General features: G+C 46.1%; 1 protein-coding gene across 3 annotated transcripts in view; it reads left to right on the top strand.

The window, feature by feature from the left end:
- The window catches only part of TMEM104 (transmembrane protein 104), a 52,738-nt gene that overhangs the window by 13,802 nt on the left and 14,872 nt on the right, over positions 1-24,064 (top strand). For all 3 annotated transcript variants that reach the window (XR_003399662.1, XR_003399661.1, XM_026861095.1), the window contains exon 8: positions 13,169-13,262. Coding sequence is in view for 1 of the 3 variants with exons in the window: in XM_026861095.1 (XP_026716896.1) it covers positions 13,169-13,262 (94 nt within the window). In the remaining 2 variants the exon portion in view is untranslated. The remainder of the gene's footprint in view (positions 1-13,168; positions 13,263-24,064) is intronic.

The following is a 24,064-nucleotide window of genomic DNA, read 5'->3' as shown; positions in this document are numbered from 1 at the left end:
CACTAGGCCCTTATTAACCTCTGTCTGAACAAATGGTTATCTTGCTTCTTGTTTGTAAATTGCCTTGGAAAATAAAGGCTTGCAAAATAAATGAGTGAAGGCAAGTGCAGGAAAATACTGAAATAGTCTTTTGTTCCTGTCCCATCACTTGCTGCTAATATTTGGGACTGTAGGAGTCCTGGGAGGTTTAAAAGGTGAGCCTTGCCATGTTGTTCCATGCCTGTGAGGGCAAGACCACACAGGGCGAATGGGCTGGAAGAAAGGTATGTGTTAGATGGCCCAGTGACCTTGTTGAAGGCAAGTGCTGATTACAGTTAAAGCAGATCGATGGCTTTCTATCTTTGCTTCAGATCCGTCACCACGCTGTCATGTCCTCGACAGCCGAAGTGACTCTTGAGTCCCTTGGCTGTCTCGATGGCAGTGCTAAGGACAGGCTTGAGTTCTCTTCATACTGAATTCACACTTCAGTGCAGTCGCTCTATCGTGTTTTCTATAAGGTCAGCTGGACATCTTCTGTGTAGGCTGCAGGGAAGGGGCAGTGGATTTAAGTTTCAGATCTCTCATCGTAACACTTCCATGTCTTTCTGTTCCAGTGGTGTGGGTATGTGACATGATAGTCCCTGTTTCTAGAAAGCAGATACTGAGATAAATAAGAGATTAAATCCTGGGGATCAGGAGCCATTCAGAGTGTCTGATCCAAAATGCATTCATGACCTGGCAAACGGCTCTTCTCTTCTGCACCAGGGCGGTCGTTGTAGCTAAAACCTCTACACTCTTCTCAGCCCTCCTCTTCTGGCAATTTGGGGTATGGTGTCTTCCCACGATGGAAAGGAAATGGCTTAAATTCTCAGGGGGAGCCGTATGCCTTTCAGAGGAGGCACTGGCATAGGTACTCCTGGTAGCCTGGCTCAGTAGCACGTCAAAGCTACCAGGTGCATCTGTTCTGTCTGAGTCTCTGTTGGTTTTTTAGCTGATTGGGAAAGGGACGCAGCATCCGCTTTTGCCGGTTCACAGATGCTGCAGTATCGCAGGCAGCCCAGCGGGTGCAGCTCGAGCGAAGATGGGAGCGCAGATGGTTTAATGGAGATTATCCCAGTTGGAAACGTGCTTGTGCGGTGAATAAAATGAGTGGGCTTGCAGGCACTTACCGTCCCTCTTCAGGAGGGGACAATGTCACCCCAGCCTGACGCTCTGATCAGAATACCCAGCGACCGGCGCGGGGCTGGGCCGCAGCTGCGGGAGGCTGTGCAGGGGGGTAAGGAGGTAGTCTGAGGACATGTACAATTGCTCAGTGCCAGTGGAACTTAATCGACAAATGCGAAGGCTGAACTGATAAATGTTGATGTAGATCCTGTCTGCCTCGGTGCGGTGCTGCCTTCCCAGCCCTCTTCGGCTGTAGGCTGGAGCACCGTGCTTTGTGCCGCTAGCATACGTGCTCTGCTTCCCTCCTCAGCATCTCTCCTTCCTGACTGTGCTGCGTGTGTGTGTGCACCCTCTGCTCTGGGTAAAGGTATCTGTCACTCTTTCATTGTCAAAATAGATCTTTCCAGATACATTTGCCTGTACTAGGGCAGTTTTATTGGCTTGTTCCGTGTGTGAAACTTGTGGCCTCTGTCCATGGTTGCCTTCTGGCCTCTGTGGGCTTTCTTTGTGGGTTTTTTGGTTTATTTTTTACCTCCCAGCAGTGATATGAGGGGAGCCCTCATAGTGGTACTTGAACATCCATGCTTGATCTAAGCTGTCTCTTGCCATCTGGGAGTTGAAGAAATGGAGACGGAGCAGTGCTGCAAGCAAAATGCTTCTTCCAAGGACACCTGGGTTTGCTCCGCTTGTTCCCTTTGCAGGAAGTGCTTTTCCTTTGCCCTGCCTTTCTCAGCTGTGTCCTGCAGCAGCATCTGATAATAAATGGGTCACAGCTGCTATCTCCTGGATACTTATTCTTACAGGTCCCAGTGTCTAGAGACCTTGAGAAGCAGCAGTGGGCAAGGTAGCTGTTTCAGTGTTGGGTGTCTGGAGCAGGAAGGGCTGATTTCACAGTGCATCAGTCAAAAAGGTTCGGGGTGCTTGCCCTGGACTCCCAGTGTGAGCCGAGGGAAGGGAAGGAAAGCTGATGGAAGTTTACTCTGCTGGTGTGAAGCCATCATATTGTATAAATAAACTGCTTAAACTGTAGCGTTGTTATGTTCCAGGTTACCCCAGCTTACAGTAAGGATGCAGCAGGACTGGGGCACTATTAGCATGTCACCCTGCATATCCTGTAAGAAGTTATTCATGGTAAGACCTTCATGACAAAGATATTGCATTATATTCCTTACCATAAATGCTCTGTTGTGTTTTATTATGGTACTGATACAGAAATAAATGTACAAAAAAGGTGGCTGCTAGTTGTGCATGTAGATGCAGTTCTGAAAGCCTTTAAAATAGGGAAAAGCCTCTCAAGGGTCCAGAATATTATGCCATTTCTGTATGCACAGGCATCTGAGTTTTGAGTCATTGCTGTGGCAGGAGAGGAATTAGTACTGCATTAAGCATAAATATCAATAGCCGTAACTGTTACAGGTGCCTCTGAAATACAGCTTTGCTTGGCTAAAAGCCCGGTCTCAGGGGCTGATTGTAGTCTTCTCATACCTCTCATCTAGTCAGCTTCCAAAAAGTAAGGTCAGTTAAGTTGCTGCCTTGCTCTGAAGTGGTTGAAGAAGGACAGGAGCCAAGTTCGTTTAAAATAAATGGTGTCTGAATGTGGGGCGGGAAGGCAGTTCTCAGCTTTTTTTATTATGAAACTAACAAGGTTGAAATTGGCACTCAGCCTTGTTAACATGGCATAAATCCTGCCTCCTTCATCCTGGTCCATTCTTCTTCTGTGGGCTTGTCAATAAATTTTTTTGATTGCTCACTCGTCATACGCCTGTGACAGATAAACTAGCTCTTTCAGAGTTTCCCACACTCCTCCTGCTTCCTTATGCAAAGGGAACTTCAGATAATAACTGGCCTTGTGAATAAGAGGTTTTTCCTGACCTGGCAGGAGGAGAAGCAGACAAGTGTGGTGTTGTGAAGGTGGAATATAAACTTGTTGTACTAGTGACCTAAGTGCTGGAGTTCAGTGCCTGGTGTGTGATTTTTCTTGCTTTCCTTGTAACTGATTACATTCTGACTAAAAGAAACATCAGCCAGAAGGCAAGCCCCCCCTGCTGCTAGGGCTGGTTAGAGAGTCAGCCTTTGGTGTAGTAGTTAAGCAACTGCAAGACAATGGATTGAAACAACGAACTTTAAAGGATTAGCTTGTCTCTTTTCACTGGAAAAATCAATAGTGCAGGGGACTGGAATGTGTTTTCTGCACAGAGCTGTCTGTTCACAAGAAGTGGATTTTTTTTAACTTGAGTGGAGCTTGGGTTATGCTGTCACTTGGATACTGAGCTTTTACAAAGGGCCCATCCTTCCCCTCTGCCACCTCCAGCTGGCTGGCAAGAGCTGTGTGGAAGGGCAGGGTGCTGTGCTGCTGCTTGTATGCCTGGCCAGGTGGGCTGCAGGTGCTACCAGCCCTTAAGAGAAGCAAGGTGGCTGATGTGATGGATGGAGGCCATTGGTGAACTCAGATGCTCTTGGCTCTCCCATAGAAAGTGTCCTACACGCTTTAGTGTTTGGTTTGGCTTATGTGATGATGGATGGTGGGCATGAACCTTGGAAGCAGAACCTGACTAAACAAATGGCAAAGAAGTGGCCCTGGATATATCTTTTGTGCACTTCCTGCAGTTACAAACTCACCAGCCCCTGCTGCCCAGCGGAGCCACCCTGGCAAGAGTGAGAGGCCATGCTGCTGCTTTTCCTAAATAAACCTGTCCATTGGAGTAAGCTCACTTGGGCAGCAAGGCACCAAAGCTGACACTCTTCTTTCCTGATATTGGAGACCAATCTCTCCTGAACAGGGCAGGTGTCAGAACAGATATCTCTCTGTGATCACCCACTCACTACACCAAGTTGTAAAGGTTTAAAAAGGGCCTTTTAAAATTCTTTTTTTGGACTAGACTGTTCCAGCAGTCTTGCAGATCTTTCATTTTTGGAACAGTTGTAGGAGATAAGTAATAAATGCATTTTCCCTGTGCAGTAGTATTTTGTGCAGTGGTAGTGACAGCATCCTAGAAACCAGAGTTGAAGAAGACCTGTTAAGTCAGCTAAGCACTCCCCTGGGAGATGCAATACAAACCTTTTTTTCAACAGCTTATTTTCCAGTATTTTGTTTGGTGCTTTAACACCAGTTTTGTTTTTAAACAGAGGTCTGACCTTGCTGCCTGCCTGATTTGTATCAGCATTTTCATTGAGCAAGGCAGCAGTCTTGATCTCTCCTCCCCTGAAATTATCATTAATTCCTTAATATACAGGTAGAAGGCACCAGGGCTGCAGAACTGTGCAGTTAGGCCACTCTGAATTTTACCAGAGGCTGTGGAGAAGAGAGCTCTGGACAGATTGGTATCTCCTTATACTACTAAATAAGTCTGCAACTTAACATCCTCCTAAATTACGCTTTATGTCTGGGTGAGATCACTGATGCTCTTGTCCAAAAATGTGGATTTTTGGACTACATCAGCAAATCCCACACATGGCTCATGCTTCTGTAAGCAGGACTATAAATACAAATAATGCAGCTGGGATTTATCTTGTAAGTTGAAGTCGGTATAATGCTCTCAGGCAGAGCTGATCTCTGAAGCCTGTTGCACCAGTTTGGTGTGCACTGTATGAGGAAGGCAAAGGAGGAGGCTGAGAGCAAGCCGACTGCCCGCCAGCCCCAGGCAACCAGGCCTTATCTCTAGCTTTTGTGCTGCTGCAAAGTAATTACGAAGTGTGGGACTTTTCCTTTCCCTTCAGGCAACTCCTGTCTGACATAGTAAATGGAATAACACTGTCTCTGAAACGACATCCTTCAGGCAGCTGAAGAATTGTGTGAAACTCAACTGAGAAGTTTGTAGGGGAAAAAGTAAAGAGGAAAAATAATGGCTTAGTGGTGGAGACACTGTGTGGTGGCAGACAAGGGGTTAGTGGCCTTCAGGAAAAGTCATCCTCGCTGAACCCAAGTCCCTCCTAACCCTGGCAGTTTGTAGCTTGATGTTTGCAGGGTGCTCTGACACCCATGGCATGCTCGTCCATGTCCCTCTTGCTTTATGCTGTCTAACCCAGGGGCTTTTGCAGTCAATATAAATATTGTAGCTGCCAATACCCTGCCAGAAGAGGCTATGAATATGCAGAAAATTGGGGCAGTGTGTGTACAATAATTATGCCTTCACACTTTGTTGGAGGGAACTCATTAATCTCTTGTATCATGCTAATAAATTGGGGAGGCAGGGGATGACTCCTCAGTGTCAGGAAGGAGGAAGGCTCCTGTTTCATAGCCTGTGGGAGGTTGAAGTAAGCTGGGGGTAGGATACAGCCAGACCTGGCTCTGCAACTCCTGTCCTTCCAAGTATCACAAACCAACCATTCAGCTCTCTTGCATCTATCCACTTTGCTGCTTTCCTCCTGCTTGTTCGGATGCAATTAGAAGATGCAGAATAAGTGGGAGCCAGGGGTCAAGGAAGTGGTAAAGTGATTACAAGATGCTGAAAATGGCTGTGCCATAAATACTCTAGTGATGAAAAATTAGATGCTAGTCACCTCGAGGTTATTGCTGGCCTCCATCTTTCTCTTGTGAAAAATGATAATGGAAGTGTATTTACCGTGAAAAGTGCAAGCTTGCCACTGGCTGTGATCTTCACACAGATGGACTAGCTCCAGCCCTGACTCAAGATTGGTGAGGAGAGCAGCATTCTCTGGTACTGCCTTGGTGTCCACATGCTGCTGCTGCCTTGACCTCCCAGAGCTGCATGTAGAAGCTGCCTAGTTGCTGGCTGGTCCCTTGGTGTGTTGGATGCTCAGCAAGGTCATGGCTTCCAAGGACAAATACACTTCCTTGGTGGTTGGGCAGTCAAAATCAAAAGCTGGTGCTGGACTAGAGCCTCTGAAAATCTCAGTTGTATTCAGATCCACTGAAGTCAGTAGCTTTGGGGATAGAGGTGCTTCTTTCCATCTCTTACAGAAGGTCTTCCTTTTGAAAGAAGCACTGGGCGCTCTGTGGCACAGGAGCCATGAGAGGCAGCAACCAGCTTAAAAGGCACTGTGGGTGCGGGTGGGTGCAATGCCACTTCACTGCCAAAAAACAGCCTGGCAGTAGCTGAGCTCTTAGTTCTTGGACTCAGTTCTCCTCCCTGCCTTAAGGTACTGGGGAGAAAGGTGGGTGAGGGCTCCTTAGTGCCAGCAATATGCTTGGTATGAGTTATGACTATAAGTCTCTGCCAGGTGTCCAGAGAGCTGCACGTTAATTACCGGAGCTGCTGTGGCAGCAGATGCCCACTGTACTCAAAGCATAACTGCCCTTGTTGCTTTATCTATAAATATTCCTTGTGGGATGTCTGGCAGTTGCATCCTCCCTCCATTGTGACTTCCTGACTCTACAGGGGATCTGGAGGTGAAAATCCCTCTTGTCTCTCAACTTTGAGCAATTCTTGTTCTGTGGGTCTCTTCAACCAACTTTAAGAGCTTCATCATAGCTTGTCTGCTAATAACTTGCTGCCTATCAGCATGGCCCCTGCTGCAGCCCTGCCTCCAGCCTTGAAAGGCTGTGGATCTTCAGCTTTTTTTTTTTTTCAGCTCTCTAAAAAGCTCCTTCCTGAACAATCAGACTCCTTTCATGTATTTATATTTGTACTGTCCACTGCAAGGGGTAAAGCTTTACCAACGAAAGCTTGGATCGCCGCCCTCACTGATGTGCCATCTGGTGCTCTAGCTTGAGATATGAGCTCATGCAGATCAGCGTGGCCTTGTCACCCTAGTGAAGGGGAGGAGAGGTGGCAGAGGGGACACTGCATTGCACTCGAGACCCTTTTCCCTTGACATGTTTTAGCCGAAAAGCATTGAAGCCCTGGTATGAGCAACTGGAGCCCGCTGCTGGGTTGCACAGCAGTTGCCACAACTTGAAGTGGGTGCAGACGAGCTACCAGAGGCTTCAGGTAGGTGTTGGTGGAGCTCCAAGTAGCTCTGGAATGTTATAAAGCTCTGCTTTCTTTATCTGGGATTCCCAAATGGGAGTGGGGAAAGCACCTTGCATTTAATATTTCTCTCCAAAGTCAGCCCTAAAAACCCCCTGAGGATGTCATTAGGAACACCAATCCATAATAAACTACTCTACTGAAGACAGTAGGTGTGGTTCAAGCTTCCAACCAGGGATAAAACCTCTGACCTGTGTCAATGCTGGTAAATCAAGTTTTACTTTTTGGTTGGTTTGTTTGTTTGTTTTTTCCTAGGTGGCTCTTTAGACACACTCTAGAGGAGAGTATCTCAGGTGGGAACAGAACAGCCAGTCCCTGCTTCTCCTGAAATCTTGTTTTATTTCTGTACTTGCACAGTCTGGTTTTGTTGGATTGCTTCGTCTGTCCCTTCTACTGCTCATCTGGGTTGTGAAATAGCTCTGTGCTGAGGGATGTCTTGCAGAAGCAGAATAGGTGTCAAAATTGCCACTCCTGAGAGCATGTATTGTCTGCTTTTTCCTACTGTGCTCAAGGAGTCTTTCCTTGTGTTTGAGCACTGAATCAAACAAAGCTTCCTTTGTCAGGTCCTCTTTCAGTGGAGCTTGCATCTTCCTGTTGGTATCTTGCTTTGCTGTGGGGATGCTGCATGCCTGTAGTCTTGTATAAAGCACTCGACTCTCTTTTCCAAGCAAAGTGTCAAAGCCTACCAAGGAGAGTGATTCATTTTGTTAAACCAGTAATGGTTTAACGTCAGCTTGCTCCCCATTAGAGTAGGGTGGTTATTTGCTGTACTCTGTCTTGTGGGAGAGAGGTACTATTGCTCAACAGTTGTGAAATCTAAACATTAATATCTGAAGAGGTGGAGTTGATACTATCCTAAGGTGAAGTTTGTCTGAGAGGTTGGTGCTTCTTCTGTGGAGGGGGAAGTAAGAGCCTCCAAGGAAGGATTTGGTTTGGGGTGAGTTCTGGTTTTGAATGAGGGTGAGGAAGGCTGGGAGGAGAAGGAGGAAAGGAAAAAGAAGGGTGTCTGGGGCTTCAGCCCAAAGGGAGATATTTAAGGAGAGAGCACTACACCACCTCTTTACCATCCTTCTATTAAAACTGAGGGATCCTTGCCCCAGTATCTGAGACTTACTAACTTTGCACTGGTATGATAGCCCTGTGCCACACAAATGCATTTATTCAAGAACTCTAAAACTCTTCTTGTTCTGCTCCTGGTGTATTTGCTGCATTTAACAAGGTTAATCTTCACGGTCTTGCTTTGCTCAAGTAAATGCCCCTCTTCTACTCAACCTGCCTGAAAGTTTCCAGGCTCTGAATCAACAAGAAACAGTAGCTACTCGTTTTAATTCACTACTCAGCAAGCACCGTCGATGGATGCAGTTCTTACAGATGAGTCTGTGGAGCATGAAAACAAGCAAGTTCTAATGACAGTTACGAATGAAGCTGGTTTTCAGATGGTCCTCTTGCAAATGTATGCAGGCACTAGCCATAATGCTGTAACTACTGCATCTAATAAATGAATCAGCTACGTTTGGGATGCTGATTGTGCTTCCTGAGCTGTACTGACTTTTTCTGTAAAAACCACATGCTGGAAAGCAGATGAAAGCTATTGAACTGTACTGGTTTGGAGTGATAGATGGACCCTTCAGGTCAATAAAGAACCTGTTTGGTCAGTACCGCCTTCTGAGTGGCTTAAAGCATGCTTGTATGCTCTGAAAGACTCTTGGCATTAGCTGGCCATCACTTAGTGGTTGAGAGCTCTCTTGGTGGTCCTCTTGGCTGAAACTAAGCTGATAAAACCAGCCAGATGTCCTATTAACGCTTGATCTTTTGCTTTTTTAAGATAAGCCAATAAACAAGGTTATGTAACCAAGTTTTAACATAAGAGCTTTAATAACACATACTTTTAGAAATATATAAATATATTTAAAAATCCAGGCAATGGTAAGCCCTAGCTCATTTCCCCTATGGCAAGAAAACTCGAGTTGACCGGCCTGCTTTTCACTTTGAAATACTAAGAGCTGACAGGTGCAGAGGCTGGGAAAGCTGAGTTGCCGACTCAGAGCAGCTCCCAAACCTTGGTGGCTCTACCATTGTGGCTTGGCTTGGTGGGAGGAATGGATTTGAAGACCCTCCCAGGGGTTGAGAAGGCTGGTGTGCTGCTCGCTACTAGCCTGCAAGGAAGAGTGTAATTCAGGGTGACAAGCTGGTGTTCTTTCCTCTACACTAGCTGACTTCTAATTTTCTGACTGGAAATGTCAGTAAAATCAAGAAAAACACTAATGTGCTGGATCTTCATGTTGTTTTTTTCAGCATGAGAAAGGAAGGGAAAATAAAGAATTTTGTGTATGTTGCATTTATTTGCTGTATGTGGGTTCTACACACCTTCTGTAACAAGCCTGGTGCCTTGTCTGGCCTTTCCCTTTTAATGGAGGAGCTTGGCGAGAAATTGGGGAACCACTCTTAATAGCCAGTCCTGTGCACAGTAAAGGTTTCTACCTGCCGCCCTATGAATCTAAACAGCATTTAATAGATCTGAGCCTCCTTCTTAGCTGAAGGAAGGATTCCCTTACCTTGTTTTAAGTTTAGCAATGAATCAGCCACATCTTCCTGCTGGTTTCTAATAGGAAAACACTTCTAGTAGAAAAATCTTTATTCAAAGTAGGCTATGCTCATTTTGCCTTAGGTTAATTTGCTGAAGCTTATGAAGAGAATGATAAAACTCTTAGAGAACATCTCAGCTAGCTCAAGAGGTGAACTGGAAAACTTGTGAGAGCTTTTTGATGTGCCAGAACTCTGAATATTTGATTTCTGGCAGGGCTGACTGGTGCAGTTTTCCATGTAGGTTTTAGATTGTTTGAATTACATGCGTAATGAAGCACTTTGTAAATTATATCCCTCTGGGGGAGACTTGAGCTTGGAAAAAGTCAGGTGGAAGGTTTGGGTATATGTCTGAGGTGCTTATTTGGCTTTTTCCTTAGGGAGAAGTTATAAAACTAATTAACTTAATAGGTCAGAAGAGCATTTAGGTGTCTGGCACAGCGAGGTAGAGAAATGTAGACATTCTCCTTCTAAGCATCATGGTCTCTTCTCATCCTTTTGAGGATGTCTTTTTAGTCTCCCTGGCCTTAGGAATCTTCTGAGGGTTGATTATGAGATTAGCTCTAATCAGGGACTGAGTCCTTGCCCCTCATGTCCTGGCTATTGGTGAGGAACCGAACCTTCTTTCCTGACCTGTGCTCGATCCTGTAGAGAGCTTTACAAAACTTCAAAGTGATGTTAATCTGGCCATTTAATGTCCTCTTCTGCCTTTCTCCTCTCAAGCAGTCCAGTGTGTGCTGTGGCTTCCCTTCCTAAAAGTGGTTGGCGCAAATCCCTGCAAATCAGGGCAGCCTCATCTCATTGCAGGCCTTAGCATCATTTGTATCGATCTGTGGATATCCATCTTGGATCGCTAATGGGCGTCAAGTAGAAAAAGTAATACATTTCTGTTGCACTTGAATTCATCTCTCGCTTGGTTCCTTTGGACCAGCTCCAGGATCTTGTTAAGAGCAGAAGACACTGATCATCTTAAAGGATGGGAGGGGAATCCAACCGTTCAGGCACAACGACTTGTATCTCTTTGCTGTGAGTTGAGCAGTAAAGCCCACGGAGGAGGAGGAGGAGGAGAATTGAAAGAATCAATCATTCAAAGGATGTAGTTGTTTAAGATGTCTTGAACACTAGAGAATAACTGTGGTGTGTAACATCCAGAAGAATTCTTTCTGCTTCGTTAGCAGATGTTGGAGAGCACGTAAGAGACCCAGGTTCTTCCAGCACCTAATGATGCTTTTGCTGCTTTTCAGCAACTGAGCCCCAAATCCACCTTAACACAGCTCTTTCCTCAGTGCTAGAGACAAATCTGGGTTTCAGACCCAGCTGCTTCCATGCTCAGTGATCTTGCGTCAATCCTTGCAACTGTTTGAGGGGCTGTTTTGCCAGTTGGTTCTGGTGCATTCTAATTTGCAGAAGACACCTGTTCCTTAATTATCACCATCCTTCGTCCGTCTCTTTGTTTCGGCTCTTTCTGACGCATGAGCTATTAACATGATTTGAAGGAAGGCTGTGTTGAGCAGTGTGTGTTTTGGGAGAGGAGGTTAAAAGAGATTAGTGACAAATTTGAGATAATTTTTAGTAAGAAACTTGGTGTCTGCTTTGGTTTTCTCTAGGTGCTTGACCTACGTCACTCTTTAGTCTAAAGATTGTTTAGTCCTTTGGGGTTTGTGCACTATCCTAGGTCGGAGTGGCAGTCTGCAGAGGGGCAGGAGACTGGAGTTAAGCTCCTGATTAGAAGAAAGGAATAAGAGGGAGAAGAGTGAAAAAAGACTTTTAACTGGCTGCCTTGCTTCTGTGTTAAAACTGGAAGTATTTTCAACTGTTAAGGTTGTTTTAGCTCTTAGTCTTGTCAGTTATGTCTGTGTTGTAGTCTGTGTGATTTCAGTGTTTCCTCTAAGGATCCTCAATTGCTTCATAAATCTCCTTTTTTTTTTTTTTTTTTCTTCAAACAAAAAAATAAGACTTGGTGTAAATGATGGCCTCAGATCAGATTAAGTCTTCACCAAGCAATGTGTGAAACCAAGGGTTCTCTCATCTGATCCCCTTCTGGGTTTACTTTGGTTTTCTGAGAATATTTATGATGTGAGGCATTTCCAATTTGCCTTGCAGATATTCTGAACTGTCTCAAAAAAGGTTTCTTGGGGTTGTACTTGTCTTAAAATAGCTTGGATTCTGTTCTGCCGCTGACTCTTTTGAAGTCGACAGAGACCTTGAGGCTCCGCAGCTTGCCCTTTTGAGTCACAGTTCTTCCCTTCTGGTGACACCTTTCTTCAGAACTGCTTTAAGGAGTCATGGAAAAGAGCAATGTGTAAATATTAATGTTGAGTATTTGTCTTTAAAATCCCTTTGGATTGCTCAACAAATCTGCACCGTGTGTGTTGTGGTTCTCTAGATACTGGTTGCTTACAGATTTTGGACCTGTTACTATATTTCTAGCCTGCGCCATCCCATGGATGACAGGCAGGGCTCTCTCCTCTAACAGCTGTTTTGTTTCCCTGTCACAAGTAGCTTCTCTCAGTTCACGTTCAGACCTCAGTCAAGGTCGGTTGTCTTCCTGCAGTAAGGCCTTTCCTATTCTGTCTGGAGTAGGCAGGGCTCGATGCTGCTCAGTGTCGGGGCAGAGGTGAAGGTGCTGCACAGGACACCGCTCCTCTGGCCTGGGCTGACAGTGTGGTTGCCTTGTGTGCCCTGCTGGAAGAAACTCACGTGGGAAGCTGTGTAGTCCTAATTTTCAGCTTTGTTGGATATATTTTGTGACCCAGCTGAAAGAGATGCAACAGACCAGTACAGCAGCATACCCCAGTTTAATTTGCCAAGCAACACTGGTCTCTTAATATACATCTAGGAGGGCAGTGAAGAAAGATCCGTCTTCATTGACAGTACCTTTAATTTCCACACTGAATAAAGTTCTTTGTTATGAGTATCTCTTTGATTTCTTTTTTCTTCCTTATTTTGCACAGGGTTTCAGCTTCCAAGTCACCAGCTTAACTGTTGTGCTATAGTTTTCAGCTGTAAAACAAGCAACTTAAAGCATGGGAAAAAAATGTTCTGGGCAGAGCTGGCTCCATTGTTGTTGAGCCTGGGACACCCCAGTGCTACCCCATCAATGTTAATGTGTCCAGACTGGTCACAGCTATTGCTATTCAGACCTAAACTGAGCATGTACTTGGACAAAGAGGCCGCAGTTTAATATTTAATGTTCCATAAAGCTGCACTGAGAGCTTTTACTGAAGTGTATCAGTAAAGGAGTGCTGTAGCAGTGATAGCAAGCAGCTGAGAGCCAAGAGGATCCTGTGCACTACTTCTGCCTGAGGCATATTCTCTGATACCAAGCAGCTTGCTTGACCCCCTGTGTCTCAGGCAACTTGGCCGTAAAATTAAGCAACAGAGAAAGCACCACCACAGACAGACATGTCTGGAGGTGAACTTTCCAGGCAAGCTTCGCTTTACTGATAAATTCATCTTACTAGTAGAATTTCTGAATTTTAACCTGATGTGTGTTTTTGTTGTCCTTCCAGGCAGCATTCACTCTCCTTCTGGGTCCTTTCACCTTCTTCAATGTGCAGAAGACCAAGTATCTTCAAATCATGACCTCCCTCATGAGATGGATAGGTGAGTCTTGGCCACCTCTTTACCATAGATGGAACCTGAGTTACACTACTGATGCATCTCTTTGGCAAGATACTCTTGTTCAGCAGCAAGTGCTTGTCATAACAACCTCTTTGAGGAGGATTGTCCAGGCCTGATAAATCTCTGAGGAAAAGGAGTTTTTTTTCTAGAATGAAATTTCTGACTAAAACAAATCAAATTGTTTTCGATCACATGTGAGCTGGTAGACAAAGTTTTAATCTGGTTTGTGTGAGAGGCAGATTTGGAAGTCTCCTATGTGGGGTCTAACTGTGATACCCAGGAGTTGCTGTTCAGCAGTAAGTTTTTCATTCTTTCAGCATACGTACAACAGACTGAACAATCTTTGTTTCGATTGGAGAACAAAAGGCACTTCTGTTGGCTCTTCCACCCTTAGTTTTATCATCTGTTTGCATTTTTTTTTTTTCCTGGGCCTTGCTTTAGTGTAGGTTGTGCTACATTGGAAACCCCAAACTGATGTGTGTTGTCTTGGGAAGCCCCACTCTCATGATTTCTCTCCAAAATCTCATTGCCAAGATCTTTTAGGAAGACAGATAATTCCCTTAAAGGAAATAAGCCATTGCTACTGCTTTTTTTTGCATTGTCTTTGTCACGCAAAGATGCAGCTGCCTCACATCTGGCTTATATGTGTACATGCCCTTAAAGGCTGACAGGGGTGTTTGTGTTATGGAGGTTTATGTTGAGGTTTGTCTTGTTTTATGTAACCTAGACAGAGTAACTGACGTTCAGGGCTGACAGGGTGTTAACAGCAGCATTTCTGCAGGTCAGCAGTCTCCTGGTTCATGGGTCTAGACCATTCAAGCACAGAATTAGCTCTGTTTATACCTATCACTGAACTGGAATAGGAAGAAAAGCTGCTTCTCAGACTAACTATTTCCCACTGCACATGTACACTTGACCTGATTTCAGTTGGGTATCATCCCTTTTCTGTGAGTTCAAAGTGTGATCCTGTTTGGAAGCACTGGCAGTCACTGCAGAGGAGTAGAGATCCTAGAGAACATCTGAGATGGGGTTAAGCAGTTGTGACCCAGGAAAATGAGGCTGGATTTTAAGCCCTCAAGTCTCAGATGTTGAACAGCTTGAGCTAACAAATCCTGACCTCAGATGGTGTGAAAATCCTCAATGTCTGTTTTTCCCTTTTGTTGTCTGAGCACATGAAAGGTTTGAAAGACCCCATGTTCTTCAGAGAAAGAAGCTATCTCATTAAGGGATATTAAAGGAAGTTGTTGAGTTGGTTTGTTTTTGGTTTTTTTTTAAATAGTAGTCTCTGCTCAGCTCACTGGCCTGTTTCCAGTCATCCTGCCTCCTCTTTCCTGGTAAAGACATCAGTCAGACCTCATCCTGCCTCTGACAACCTGACACCTGCCTGATCTGCTATTGGTTTCACTTTAGCCTGCTCCTTCCAGTATGAGGATCGCTAAACCTTGGCGTAGAGGCAGAACTCTTTCTCTTTTTCATCACTTGATGAAAAGGGACAAAGACAGTGTTTGGAGAAGTATAGGGAAAATTCATGCTTTAGCCTGATTGATTCCTGCTTCAGCATGCTGGGGAACAGCTGCCCCAGATAATGATATTTAATGACCCTGACAGCACCTCCGTGGCTACTTAGAGCAACAGAATCCGTATGTGTACAATGAGGGATAGATTTATTAGGAAAGACAGTTTATCAAACAGCCATGCAATGCAGGGAACAGAGAAAAGCTCTTGCTGCAGATTCTGGGATAAGGATGGACCCTGAACTGCTGCGATTCTCCCGTGGCTTCTCCCATATCCTCACATCACTGGTGTCCCCTCCTTCAGAAGCAGGGCTGTGAGTTAAACACAGGTTGGTCTTTTGTCAGTGCATAGAGAGCTTAGATCCTGAAGAATGGTCTTGGTTGGTGTTTTGTGGTCTCCTGAACTTTTCCTGCCTGAATGCCAATGGCTAGATGTGGATTCTCTGTCCTACTATAATCTGTGCCTTTTCTTCATGTCCCTTTAGTTGGTTTTAGCCGTGTGGTGCTGAAGGTGGTTCTTCTGCAGAGCACTCTGCGCAGCAGAGCTCAACAGTAGAACTGCCAGCTTGCCCGTTTGCTGTGCTGTAAAAACTTCCCACATGGACAGTGGCTTATTCAGCTTACTAGTGCCCACTGGCCTGATGTGGATGGGAAGCTGACCCATGCTTTCATCATGATTCAAAAAAATCAAGCCTACTTGAGCTGAGAGGTCAGTACAGGCTTTGTGACGTGCCTGCTGTGGGACCCACTGTACACTCTTTTCTCCACCCTGGTGAAAAGCCCCTGGATTTCAGAGCAACCATGGCTGATGTAAAGCTGTTCTGCCCCAGGTGTACTGGTGATTCAGATGACAGTGGCTGAGAGGATGGTTCTTGGCAGCAGGGAGAGCTAGCTGTGTGTGAAGGTCACTTCTGCTGGTGTTTGTAACAGTGTCAGCCTTTGCCTTTGGAAGTTGCTTTCCTTCTTTCTCCTGATCTAAGTGATAATCAAATGTCACTAGCCTCTTTCCAGAGCCTTGTGCTCATTGCAAGCAGCACATGAGCTAACAAAGTCTTCAGCAATCTCTTTCCACACCTCGTGGACAAAAAACATTTCATTCTGTCTCTGAAAAATGCAGTCTTAAACACCGAGATCTGAACTGGAAATTAAAAATAGATCAGTTCAAAGAACATGGAGATGCGGTGGCAGGGATCAGCCCTTCATCTGGCTGTGTTTTTCTTCCCAAGGTAAGGGACTAGCCAGGACAGTCACCTCTGAAGTCTCTAAAAGGAGAAAGTTGAAGGAGGAGCTTGCAAGCCCAAATGCTGTAGGGCTAGAGAGCCCAGACAGATGGGCTCTTGCTGTCTGGGCCTGCTGAACACGGAGAACTCATCTGGAAACAAGAGTGGCATGGCGAGACGTTTCCCTGTCAGGACTGATAGGAGCACAGAGGGTGGATCTGCGTCTCCAGTTGGAGTGGGGCTGGTGGCAGAGAGAGGGCTTCCAGAGGCATCGAGCTGTTGGCAGTCTTCTGAAGAGTAACAGCTTACACACTTGGCTGCAGAACTGATTTGTACCTCGCATGGGTGAGTGCCAGTGGTTAAATTCAGTGCAGCAGTTGGTGCTTGAACTGCTGGCCTTATCTGTGCTTAGAGATCTCTGTTCTCTCAGAGCTGGCAGGTGTGTAAGGCTTCGCCTACACCAGCTTTAGTCCCTTTCCCAACTGTAAAAGCTCCTCTGGCTGCTTTGTCAGCCCTCTTCTGCTTGGGCCTGAACTGCCCTGGGAGACTGAGCACAGGCACCCTAAGGGGCATGACAGGGAGCCTGTCTGATGTGCTTCCATGGAAGAAAGGGCTAGTTGGGAAAAATCACTTGTTTTAAATCCTAATAATAGTGCTTACAGTGAATTGAGTTAGGGATAAAACCTTGCTGGCTCACCCAGCTTGTGAGCAATGCTATTAAGTGCAGAGACAGGGCCCAGACTGGTTGACCAGGTAAGTATGAATCATCCCCTTGGGGTGAGGAGGGTTCCCTCCCCAAACTGTAATTCCTTCCTTTCAGCTCCCTTCCACCTCAGCCTCACAAAACTGTAGCACTGTTATTAGCCCAAGTCCTTTACCAGTTTCAAAGCCTCTTTCCAAGTCTCTTACAAGGTTCTTGGAACAGGGTGTCTCCTGCAGAAGGCTAAACCAACTAAGCCATCAATAAATTAGAACTGTTGGTATTTTCAGTTCTGTTCTTTGGACTTCAGGCTCTTTTTTCCTGGAGGGTTTAAATCTGTGGTGGTGATGGATTGCTCCCTAAAGAGACTTGAATATCTAGCTGTTTATTTTTCCCCTCCTTTCTCAGATCCTGATCAAGTGGGTGGTGTTAGGGGTGAGCTGCCGGAGGGCACGGCATGGCAAAAAGGACTGAGCCAGACAAGTCCAATGCACTTCTCAAAACAGAGGACACAGCTCGCTGGGACACAGCCCTACCTCTTTATTATTGGATAATATTGGATAATAACTATCTAGCAGCGTCATGGGAAAGGATATGGATTAGGAAAGATAACAAAAGGACAGGGCTTGGTGGAGCTCAGCAGCAAACATCGGGCTATTGTGTATTAAGCAGCTAACCCGATTAATTGCAGCCTGTTTCAGCCTGAGCTGCCCAGCTCTATAGGTGAGGACTGTTGGCTTTAAAGACATTGGTAGCATGATTATCACTGTTGTTATTGAATAGTCTCTGGCAAATGTCTCCCATGTGGGACATTTGCTCCATGTGCTGCTCTTGATGCTGTATTGTAGTTATTAGAAAATATTGTATTTTAATAAAGAGACATTTTATAGAGGAATAAACTTCTGGGTTTGGTTGCTGCAGGCTCAGTTCTGTCTCCCTGTAGCACAGTCAGATCATACCATATCTACTGAAGTAGCTGCGGCCCTTGAGACAGAGCATTCCCAACCCTGCCTAAACTATGATCTCACAATTGTATGTCCAGAAATAAAATCTCTCCCCTAGCTTTTTCCCCTGGCCAGTAAGATGGAGGGGGAAATGGACAAGAACAGCAAGAAAATCTATGTAAATATCTTTCTCTGTCCCGTCCCCTTCCAGGATACTTGGTAGAAGGTTTCTAGGGAAGAAACTTGGAAAGGGCTCTCCAGAGCATGCTGGTGAGGCTGACCTTCAATATCTACTAACTTCTCTGGTAGTTCTGCTCTCCTCCAGAACCCTGCTCTTTACAAGACTCCCCAGCACTTCTCTGGAGAGGACTGGTCTCACTTTGAGCAGGTTTCAGCTGCTGCAGTAACTGTTGCTGCCATCCTTAGCAGGCTTAACCAGCCCTGCTGGAGCTGAATCAGTGCAGAAACCCAGAGTCACTCTGCTGTGTCCTTTCAGCTGCACAGAGAATTATAGAGGAGGCTGATATAGGAGGGGGTGACACTTATCTGAAGTCCTCTCTTTCTAGTCTCCTGCAGAGAGATTTGTCTGCCAGTGTCTACGTTCCTCAAGGTAGCCTCTTTTCGACGTCAGAAATGGAGCTTTCTGCAAACACCTTAAGGAGGGACCACTTCAATCTCTGTCCCTTTCCTTTCACAGAGCAGGGCACGTGGGAGTGGCAAGGAAGAGGGAATTGAACTGTAAATCAGGACGCTGTTGCATGTTCATTCAGATAAGCTTCTTCAACAAAGTGACTTCATGTTCTCGCATCCATTTTGGAGCAGAGAAACCTGCTGCCAGAGCCCAGGGTAAATAATTCACTAAGAAGTGAATATATTTATGAAGAGTTAGTTAAAAGGCTGTGCTTCTGTCATGTCTGCTTTTAGAGTTGTCATCTGAGGAGCTCGTTTCAGTGCTGGTTTTGGGGGCAGTGGGGTGAAGTAGTGCCTGTGTGAGTGAAAGAGCCTTGTTAGCTTCGAATGCAGATGGAAAGTGACATGCAGTGCTGGACAGGACCACTGAGATCCTGCCTGAGGAGTTGACGTTCCTGAAAAGAGCACTTTATCCAGGCAGCAGGAGACAAACTGATGAGTCTGAGAGCTGGAAGAGGGAAGCTGAAAGTGAAAGGGCATGTAATGTTCAGCCCTGCAAAAGGGTCCTGATGCTGGTGCCCACACAGGTTTTCAGAGTGTGTGTTGTTGGAACAAGATGATAAAAACTTTGCTGGGTAGGGCCAAAAGCAGGATGGGGAAGGTGTGGCTCAGGCTGCAGAGCACCTGGATTTCATGGGACAAGTGCTCTGCACATAGTGCTTTCCAAAGCATGTACAGCCCTAGCTCAGGCTCATGGTAACACCAACGTGTGTGTTATTCCCTTCTCACAGAGGAGTAAATTCTCCCGTGGAGAGAGAAGTGACTGTCAAAGCTAATAGACCAAGTCAACAGCAGAGCTCAGAGCCAAGTCACAGTTGCAGAGGCTTTATGGTGCTTCTGCCAGAGGTGACCGGAGGAGAGAGGACAATAAACTACACGGGTAATTTTCCACCAGAAGAAAACAAGCCTCGCTGGCTTTTCTTTCCTTCCCATATGTTGAGATAAAGCATCCGTGATAAACACCAGAGTGCAGAGCCGTTTTTCACCCTGTGAACTGTTGCTGGTGTGCAGATGTCTGTGGAGACCAACTGATGTAGAGTGCGAGAGGGCAGCTCTACCCGTTCCACAGCCAGAGTTGTTACCATGGTAGGGGAAGCTACTTCTAAATTTTGGTTATTGTGCAGCAAACCCTGCTCCTGATGATGAAGAAAAGCAGGGAAATGATGCCTTTACAGCAGAGAAGCCCTGCTGAACTGCTTTGGACAGCCAAAAAGTCCTGGTGGTACTTTTTAATAGTTTCCCTTTGTAAAGGAAACAGCCCAAGGCCAGGGCAGCAGTAGTGTCTGAGACAGTTGCAGCAGGAGCTAGCCAAACCTGGCAGAGTGGGTAAGATGGCAGGGAGAGTGGAGGTGCCTGAGAGGATTTTTCTTGCCTTCCTGGTAAGCTGCATCACACTTCTGTGATCTTAACCTGCTCAACATGTGGCTAATTCCCCTGCTGTATGAGCAACAGTCCCCTGCCTTAGGCTTTGGGGCAGGGAGGGTAACATTGTCCATGCAAGTCCCTTCTCTCTGTTAGAGGAAGGAGCCACACTGATGTCCCACAACTCTTGTTCTTACCTTTCTTTTGGGAGGTAATTTTCCTTCTCTTCTTCTGACATCTGTCTCCAGAGAATTACTGTCTTCTATGAATGTATACATCTTCCTGCCCCACAGTCTTTGCAATCATAAATCCTTCATCTTCATAGAGACAGCGTTTTAGGGTCTGTGGTTACCAAAGCTGATCCTTAACTACTCCAGCTCCCACATCTGATGGAGCAAACCTGGTTTTCGTGTTATGTCTTTACTGTCATTTCATATGGAAACCTCCCCTGAAGGCTGAAGAAATTTATTAATTGCTGCTCTGGAGTTTACAGAGAGTTGGAAGTCATGAACAAGTGACAGGATAAAGCTTCTGCAGGAAAAACTGGGTAGCTGAGTTTTAAATTTAAGAATCAGTGTTTTAATTTCAGATACTTTATTCTGCCAGCATGGTGAACTCTAACCATGCTTTAATACTTTAAATGCCACAGCATCCATAATGCCTGGCAGTTCCAGAGTTGCAGTGAGCTCTTAAACTGCCCCAAAACACTGATGGAAGGCAACTGGCTCTGAGGGGGGGCACCAGCATCCTAGAAAGACCTCAGTAGTGAAGCAGACAACACAAGTGTTGGGTAGGGATTCAGAAGGTAGGACTGTCTTGACATGATGCTGTGCTGTTCAGCATGTGCAGAGGAGATGCTCTTTTATGTATGCCCTTTCTCCTGAAAGAACTGCTTACCAAACTGAATGAGATCTGTTTCTCGCTTTGAGTGGTCTGCTATGTTTTGGCTTGATGGAGGACCAGGGTCAAGGTTAAAGTGAGGAGAGAGCTTCTTCCTTCCAAAGAGAATGGGCTCAGGAAGCTCATGAAAACATCTTCCTCTTGGAATCCTTCATGCCACCTAATGTATGAAAAGGAAAGCAAGTGGCATGCGTTGTGAAAGGGTGATTCATTATCATTATTTCCTGGCATATTGATTCTCCGCTTCAACAAGAAAGCTCTGTCACACCGTCAGCCGCTGGTGACGGATGGCCCTGCCACAAATGTGTCAGCAGCACAACGTGGCGCCTGCTTAAACAAATGGCCGTGGCTGGGGTAGGCGAGCAGCCAGGTGTGGACCACTCCGTGGGGAGCAGAGTGGAGTGCCTGCACGCCACTGCCTCTCCAGACCCCTGGGAGGGGGTGGCAGGTGGGTACGGTGATGTTCTCGCCAGGCTTTCCTTGTGGAAGGAGGAGTGAGAGTAGGGACAGAGTTGGAGAGCTGTGGTGAATGGGTGTGCAAGACTGTTCTTCCCTCTGACTTTACCTTTCTGACTCAGCGTATTGGTGGTTGCCATGTAACCTTTGTTCTGTTCTATTTTTTCCTCCCAGTAAGGCTTTGACTCATCCCTAGCTTGTGGCTGTCTGTCCCCATGCTTTCTAAAGCCACTAAAATCATCCTTGTTTATCTGGAACCAGTATTTTGAAGGCTGAAGTTCACTGTTGAACCTGGGAGGCAACATCTGTCCCTAGCCCTCCTTCTTGTGGTCACAGAGGCTATCCAGTGTCACAGGCCTGCAGAACCTGAGTTTGCTTCCCCCTTGTCAAGCCACCTCTTTCTGAATTACATGGTAGAGCATCTCTCTCTCCTTCCTGTTTCCCAGTGTGGCTCAGTTCATGATCTTCTCTCTTATTTTCCATATGCCAATAGAGAGATAGAAGTGGGGCACCAGGTGAAACATCTCAAAAATGTAGTGTCTTGCCAGGGATGCAAGGGAGGGTTAAGACAGAAACTCATTCTGAGCATCAGTTCATCTTCCAGGAACCTACCATGATAGGGGAAAAAACATGTTTTAGCCTTGGATGACTTTTTTTTTTCTGCAATAGCTTTTCTACAGAGAGATGAAGTTCATGTACAAAGCAGTATTTTTTATTTACAAAGGTGTTTGCTCTGACTCTGCAAAACAATCCTTAACTTAGAATGGCTAAATTTTCTTCACTGCTCCTCTGCAGGTCTGTTATGCTTCTATCAAAGTTCACAAAAATTTATTTTTTAATATCCCCAGACTCTCATATTTCCCAAAGTGCTCTTATATGGATGTGTGCTCATCCATATTCATCCTTCTTCCACCTGCAAGGACCATAGCAGAGCTGCCCCACCTGAATCAACACCTCCTGAGCTGAGCAGGACAGGCAGCAGTAGCTGTCTGCGGAGTCTGCTTTGAGAAGACTCAGTGTTTGCTCCTCAAAGAGTGAGAGGAGGTGTCTGTAGGGGAGGCAGTTTGACAGTTGTGATGAGATTCATCACAACTTTTCCTTTATGGCATACTCCCTCTTTTTTTTTTTCCACAGCCACACTTACATCCTTCAGTAAAAATGATGCTCAGACATCTAGAAGAGAGACAATGAGACAAGAAGTGTCTTGCTGACTGCCAAGCCTGTCTGTGGGGTGTGGGTTTGGAGTGGGTCTGACACTGTTGAAAAATCAGGACAAGCAAAACGCTTGATTGTATTTTAAGCACTTGTATACAGCAGGGCTTAAAACAAAGTTTTCACATAATGTACTAACAATCCATGAGAGCATTGCTGCCCACCTGGCTTTGTGGCTCAGGGTGCTGTTGGTCAGGGAATTTGAAGGTGTTTCATCCCTGGAGCATGTTGCTTATATCCTCTGTCCTGCATGTAGAGGAACAGATCAAAGGCTCTTTTATAAACCCATGTCTGATTTTGCCAGGGTCCTTGTGGTGAAGGAACACTATTGGGCAGTTGATGTGGCAACTGTGGGTGACTTTAAATAGTGTGGTGTGGCTTTGACTTCAGCCTGCTGTCCTAGGTGGAGGAGGATGCAAGTAGGAGCTTTGTGTGTGCCTGAGGATCTGTGCTGCCTCTTGTCTGCTCAAAGCTGCATGTCAGTCAGAGCCTGTCATCTTCTCTTCATCTTGATTTATCATCCAGCATAACTAGGTTTGAGTTTCATTTTTGGGTTTGCCTCTTCCCACAGACAGACAGATGAATCTGGCATGCAAATGTTTTAGCTCTCCAGTTCCAGGAGTGAGAGACTGCAGCCACAGGGAGTGAGAGAAAACAACCATCGGGGCAGGGCTGCTGTTCTCTGCTCTGGGACTGGAATTGTGCAGGGGAGGTTTGCAGTTTGCCCAGCACCACCTCTCTCAAGGATCGTGCCTCTGCAGAGCAGCAGTGCTGGGGCAGGGGCAGCACAGCTTGCCTTGCTGGAAACAGTGCTAATTGGATCATCACTCCTCGTAACTTTAATACGTTTGATTTCGGAAAGAAGCATTTTAGGATAAACAAAGGTTATAAATTCTAGCTGCTTAAGCCAAAGACTTCTATCTATCATTTAGGGAATCCACAGGAATTCTGTTCCTTCACTGCTCCCTGCCAGAAAAGCACATGTTGGGGCAGAGGAGAGTCTGTGGGTCTCTAACTGGAGAGACACTCTGAGGACGGGGTGCCAGCCTGGAAGTTCCCTGAACTTGTTAGCTGGTGAGGAAAGCAGGGCTTTGAGCCGATGGTGAGAGTGAGTCTGGGGGATGGGAATAGGTCACTCCTCACTCTGCTGAGCAGAGTAGGTGGAGATTTACTGTTGAGTGTGCAGGGGAAGAGGTGTGAGCCTTCTGCAGTTACACCTAGTCTAGGTACAGGACCAGCTCAGGATTGGGCTGTAGAGGCTGACCCCCTCTCCCAAGTGAGAAGGGAAGGAACAGCTCAGTGTATTTCCAGAGCTGCCAAACCTGGTTTGTCTTGTTGCTCAGGGCACCTTCTCCTCTTCCTTGTAGCCTGTGCAGCCCTGGGGAGCACAGCCAATGTCACACCACCTGGAACACAGCTTTTCCTGGCTATCTTGCTGTAGCAGATAGGGCTGGCAAACATCTCCCCTCCCAGGGAGCAATGGCGGGGGCACAACAACTGTACCTGTGTTCACAGTGCCCCTCACCTGCTGACTTGAGTGAGGATGAGGGGAATTGCACACCCCCAGAAAAATGAGCTGTTGCTTTCTGTATCCTTCTGTGACTGCTCTTGGGGTAATAGAGCCTGGCACTCCCAAAGTGCCCTGGCCCCCATGGTGCTGTGAAGGAATGGATCTGCTGTCATCAGTCCAGTGGTTGTGGAGAGCTGTTAGACTTGCCGTGTCACTGGGAAACAGTTGGAAGCAAGAGGCTTCCTGAGGCAGCACGAGATGAAATGCGGTGTGTGT

Source organism: Athene cunicularia (assembly GCF_003259725.1).
Source record: "Athene cunicularia isolate RWA chromosome 18 unlocalized genomic scaffold, athCun1 chr18_part1, whole genome shotgun sequence".
Classification (NCBI taxonomy): Eukaryota; Metazoa; Chordata; class Aves; order Strigiformes; family Strigidae; genus Athene; species Athene cunicularia.
This window is presented reverse-complemented; position numbering and strand designations above follow the sequence as displayed.